The sequence below is a fragment of the Olea europaea genome, unplaced genomic scaffold, assembly GCF_002742605.1.
Source record: "Olea europaea var. sylvestris unplaced genomic scaffold, O_europaea_v1 scaffold1165, whole genome shotgun sequence".
NCBI classification, from domain to species: domain Eukaryota; kingdom Viridiplantae; phylum Streptophyta; class Magnoliopsida; order Lamiales; family Oleaceae; genus Olea; species Olea europaea.
Window position 1 is genome coordinate 59966 of NW_019229053.1, and position 6000 is coordinate 65965.

Sequence of the window (6000 nt, forward strand, 5' to 3'; positions counted from 1 at the left end):
ATTAATTTTAAGAAGAATAAGTTTTAATTTGGAGTGCCTACGACAGCACGCACCACCCATCAAACTCTGTTTTGATAACTAAGCTTTGACATCTTAGAATGGCACATTCCTTTGATCAAAGAATGAATTTACTGCATAGTTTAGACTCTAGTATTCCTAGGTTTGATGCAAATTTTTTTCTGATGCTTGCCATATGGGAAAACAAATCAGATTACCTTTTCCCTCTGGTCACCATTTTGTAGAAGCTGTTTTTTTTATTTAATACACCTTGATATTTGGTGCCCTTTTTTGTTGCATCATTGAATGGAGCATACTATTTTCTCACAATAGTTGACTATCACAGCCAAACAACATGGGTTTATCTCATGACAAACAAAAGTCAAACTAGAAACATCATTGATAGTTTACCCCATTGAAAATCAATTCAAATGCAAAAAAAAGGCCGTAAGATTTGATCAAGGAAAGGAGTTTAACATGACAAATTTTTTTCCAAAAGAGGGGTGCTCCACCAGCAAAGTTGTGTGTACACACCACAACAAAACTCGGTAGTAGCAAAAAAACACTTGCACTGGTTGAACATAGCAAGGACCTTGTGTTTTCAAGCTAGCCTACCTTTAAAATTTTGGGGAGAGTGCATCCTAACTGCTGCTTATCTCATAAATAGGACACCTCACTAAATTTACAAATTCAAAGTCCTTACTGGCTTTTCTTTGGTAAAACACCTAGCTATTCTCACTTAAGAACATTAAGATGTTTATGCTATGCATCAAATCTTGATCCCCACAAAAATAAGTTTGATCCTAAAGCCCGAAAATGTGTGTTCATTGGATATCCAAACGGAATAAAAGGTTATGAAGTCTTTGACATGAAAATAAGAGAAAGCATAACTAGTCGAGATGTGATCTTTTATGAAGACACATTTCATTTTCAGTAAAATCACAAATTATCTTCTTTACTACCTACACCAAAAATCACTACTCTAGATGATGTCCCAATTATACCAAATCCCATCTCAAAGAGTTTTAATCAATTTTCACAAATGAGTGAATTCTGGTTTTTTACGGGAAACAACACTTGAAATTGATAACCATAATCATGAGGAATCTCTTACTTCATCAGAAGCTGTTGAATCATCTCCTCTCCCACTTCTTGAACAACCTTTTCCCCAAGAACCATGTAAATTCACTAGAATCATAAATAGACCTGAATACATCAAAGATTTTCATTGCAGGATGGCAACTTTAGGCAATCTTCCTTCCTATGTAACAACTCTTAGAGGTAACAATTATTCTCTTGTTTCAGTTCTTAATTACTCTAAACTCTCACCCACACACTTGAAATATACTCTATCCATCACCCTTGAGCCAGAGGCTCGCACCTTTGAAGAAGCCCAAAAATTCTTACATTGGAGGAGTGCCATGAATGCTGAAATTTAAGCTCTTGAAGCCAATGAGACATGGGAACTAACCAACTTGCCTCCAGGGAAGAAAACAGTTGGTTGCAAATGGGTTTACAAAACCAAATATAAGGTAGATGCCAGCATTGAACGACACAAGGCTAGATTGGTGGCGAAAGGCTACACTCAATGAGAAGGAGAAGATTATTTTGAGACCTTCTCCCCCATTGCCAAGATGCCAACTGTGATATGCCGTCTGTCCATTGCTGTATGTAAAAACTGGTCTCTCCATCATCTTGATGTTAATAATGCTTTCCTTTATAGAGAATTGGATGAGGAAGTATATATGACTCTACCTCCTGGATATGGTAGAGAGAGGGACCAACGAGTATGTAGGCTTAAGAGGCCTTTTTATGGCTTGAAGCAAGACTATCGTCAATGGAATAAAAAACTCACTTCTGTTATTACCAAGATTGGTTTTATCCAATCTAAAGCAGATTACTCACTTTTACGAAGAAAATTGATTCCTCTTTTATTGTAATGCTTGTATATGTTGATGATATGGTGATTGCAGGAGACAATGAAGAAGAAATACAAAAATCGAAGCCATATTTGGCAGCCCATTTTAAGCTAAAGGACCTTGAAAAGTTGAAATATTTTCTAGGCATAGAAATTGTTCGATCCAAGGAAGGGATTTTCATTTGTCAAAGGAAATACACCCTAAAAATTCTACAAGACCGTGGACTTCTTGGTGCTAAATCTGTCCAATTTCCCATGGAACAGAATTTGAAACTCAATTGGAAAGAAGAGCAAGCCTTGGCTGATCCTAGATAGTATAGAAGACTAATAGGAGGGCTTCTTTATCTAACAATAACTAGGCTTGATATAGCATACTCGGTACAGGTCCTAAGTCAATTTCTTAGTCAGACGAAAGATGTGCATTGGAAGGCAGCATTAAGAGTAGTAAGATATTCGAAGACATCTTCATCACAAGGGTTGATTTATCCAACAAAAGGTAAGCTGCAGCTGACTGTCTTTTGTGATGCAGAATGGGACACTTGTCCAAAAACTAGAAGGTCCATTATTGGGTTTTACATTTTCTTTGGAGATGGTTTGATATCATGAAGGTCAAAGAAAAAAAGGATTGTATCTAGGTCCTCTGCTGAGGCGGAATATCTACAACAACTTGCTAGTTGGTATGGTTTAAAAGTTAATTGAATGACTTTGGCATATCTATTGAGAAACCAATACAATTATTCTGTCATAGTCAAGCAGTTGTTCTTGCTTCAAATCCAGTTTATCATGAGAGAACAAAACACATAGAGATTGATTCTCACATTGTGAGGGAGAAAATACAGGCCGGTTTGATAAAGACATTTCACATATCAACAAATTTACAAGTTGCAGAATTGATGACGAAGGCAATTGGTTCAAAGAAGTTCCAATATCTCTCTCAGGCAAGATGGGGATTTATTCAATTGCATCTCTATCTTGAGAGGGAGTAATGAGATGGATATTTGAATTAAATGAAGTGGAAAACATGGATCATCGGAACAAGAGAAGCTGCCTGCAAGTTTTGAAATTTTCTGCTGACCGCTTACAAAGAAAAACACAGGTTTGCTATTGAAGAAATAAAGTGGGTATTTTTACCAAAAATAGAATCTGCTGGAGTGAAAGAAAGTAGCTGTGTTGTTGGGTCCTACAGCTGTTATGTCTAGGCTATATTCATAAATAATTCCTGATTTTCAGCAAATATTGTTTGAATCATGTGAATAGAATATTAGACAAAACATGCTTTCCTATATATCCTTAATTTACTGGAACTCTAATTCATTCATTCTCATGTACATTAAACCCTACAAAAATTGAGAAGTTGCACTTGATTTTAACCACGATTTCAGTTTCAGTTTATGAAACAAAATCTTTCAAATTCTAAACCAATTTGGTCTCTTCCATCTGACAATAGTTACAATAATTGTTTCCTTGTTGATTGCGTTTCCTAATCGTAGTTAAAGAATTAAATCCAATAACATCTATATATATATATTGAACATAATGAAACAGCAAAAATATGGCAACATTGAATGATGATCTAGTTCTTGAGGTTATCTCATGGTTACCCCTAAAAGACGCAGTTCGATGCAAGATTCTGGACAAAAATTTCAACAGGTATGTTTCAAATCAAAGCTTTGAGCACAAACACTTTGTTCGATCAAACCAAAAAATAAGTAACCTTCTTTATTGCTCGAATTTGAATCCTACAAAATTTAGCCAACTCCAATTGGAGAATCCTTACCCTCTGAATAATTTGAAGATTATGAACAACCCTCCTTTTCTATTTGCCTCTTGTGGTGGAATTCTTCTTCTTTACTATAAACATAGAAGTTACTTTGTCATAAACCCTATTAAAGGAGAATTCAACTTTGTGCAAGAAGACAAACACGATGGTTGGGTTGTAGGTTCAGTTGGCTTGGCCGTTGATTCAAATACTCATTCATATAGAGTCAGATTAGTCTTCGTTCATGTAAGTAAACACAGAAACTGCTTGGAGAATCAGATGTGTAGATTCACAATATATAATTTTTGTTCAAGCCAGTGGGAAGAAAGAAATGAAGAAGATTTTGTTTGCAAATCAAGTGGGTTTCTGGGCAGAAATATTCAACCTGTTTACTTGCATAATTCTCTACATTGGCTTAGAGAAGATGGAAGTATTCTTTCTTTCGACGTGGAAAAACGCCGGGCTCGAATCTTTCAAGGACCTGTTAAGTTAATCTTTGGTACAAGGTATGGATATGACATCTGGTTTGGAGGAGTTGGAGATTCACTTGTCTTTGTTTGCCCTTCAAAATATGAAACTGTCATATATGTTTATGATCTTGTCCACACTAAGACATGGAAAATTTGGCATAGAATTGGAAACATAAGTTTAACAGGTAAAAATGACTACAAGAATGGATTTCCTATAATATTTGATGGCCAAAGACTGGTTCTTCTTCTGAGGAATAAAGATGGAGGAGATGGAGAAATTTTCATGCACAATATTTTAGAAAAATCCTGGGAGAAGATGGGGATTGTTTCAGCAACGACAGAATTTGTTCCTTTCGTTTCAACATTGGCAAAGATCAACTCTGGCTATGTGTTCGAAGAATTAAGGAACAATTTCCACTTAAATTAGTGGAAGCCTTCATGGGAAGTATGAGACCATCTCCTCCATGCATAATAAGGTAAAATCTCTTTACAAAATCAGAAGCCAATATAGGTTCTTAGAATTGGATAAGTATCTGTTTATTTATTGGTTGAATTTTATGTATTAACTTCTGCATTCAAAAAAATTTCTATGGCGGTGTTGCCCTAATATAATTATGTCCGTTTTTGGCTTATAGAGATTTTATTCCCCAGTTTAGGATCCATTAAAATGAGATTTTTATTTTTTTTTTTTTTTGTGGAGAAAATATGTTTCGGAATAATGATTTTTTGAAAATATAGATTAAAAAATAATGAAAAGTTATGAATTTATATGTAACACTATTTTATAATAGAATGTGTGATTAAAATAAATTTCAGAAAAATGTAAATTTTTGAAAAAAAAAATAAAAAATAAAAAATGGAGCTCAAATGGGTCTTAGCATTAGAGCTTTTATTACTAGAGTTTTTCCATAAAGATTTGTTAGGAAAAAGCTACTAATTGTATGGTCATCCCAAAAAAAAAAAAAAAAAAAAAAGATGTTGTGAACACTAAATTGACTGTTTAGCAACATAACTAGAAAAATAATTTTGATTTATTGCCCCTGTTTGATTTAGATAAAAATCAGATTTTTAATAGATTTTGACAAAAAATTATGAAATACGTGGTTGGAAGGTTATAAGCTTCATGAAATGTGTATTTAAAATTAATTGTTGTTTTAGATTTTTAGATTTAATTTAATTCTCAAACTGAACCAAATCGGGGCAATAATTGTACACATAAATATTCAACTAAATATTAATTCTTTATTATATAAAATATTTAAAATAATATTTGAATTTAATTGCAATGCCAGAATTAATCAACTAAAAATTCTATTATTTAAAATTTATTTGTTTAAGACGTTTAAATATGATATGTGAAATATCGTAAAAAGTATGAAATACTAATATTTCTTGTATTCGACAATTCCTGGATTCTGGATACTGACAATTTAAATTTTTGTTATTTTTATTAATTAAGAATTTAAAGAAATAATTAACAGAAATCCCATAAATTAAGCAACCGTTAATAAAATTAAGAATAACACTATTTATTGTCCCTCACTATGATAGTCGTCCCACTTGGCATCTTACATGGTGATTTGTGATTTGCTGTATTAATATGGTAATTTTTTCTTGTCTCATATATTAAATTATTAACCGCTACATATATGTCACGTAGAACGATTGTAATAATAAGTGACTGCAGATAGCGTATTCTAAAATTAACGTGTATTGTGCCTTATCTCTCGTTTCAATTCACAAGATTATTTACTTCATTTTTTGGACTCTTAATAAAGTTTAAACTCCTCTCTTCACCAAATTACCTCTGCAGTTCGTGATTGTTTATTGTAAATATCACTTTATTTTTGAAACTC

General features: G+C 33.2%; 1 protein-coding gene across 1 annotated transcript; it reads left to right on the forward strand.

The window, feature by feature from the left end:
* Positions 1-3487: 3487 nt before the first annotated feature.
* LOC111373788 (putative F-box/kelch-repeat protein At1g20940) lies at positions 3488-4590 on the forward strand. The gene has a single exon (XM_022996350.1). It carries the CDS (start codon positions 3714-3716, stop codon positions 4569-4571), a length of 858 nt encoding a protein of 285 aa, XP_022852118.1. The 5' UTR covers positions 3488-3713; the 3' UTR covers positions 4572-4590.
* Positions 4591-6000: the final 1410 nt, after the last annotated feature.

Excerpts from the sequence above, each read along its gene's own strand:
- LOC111373788 (XM_022996350.1), top strand. The coding sequence starts at position 3,714 with ATGAACAACCCTCCTTTTCTATTTGCCTCTTGTGGTGGAATTCTTCTT.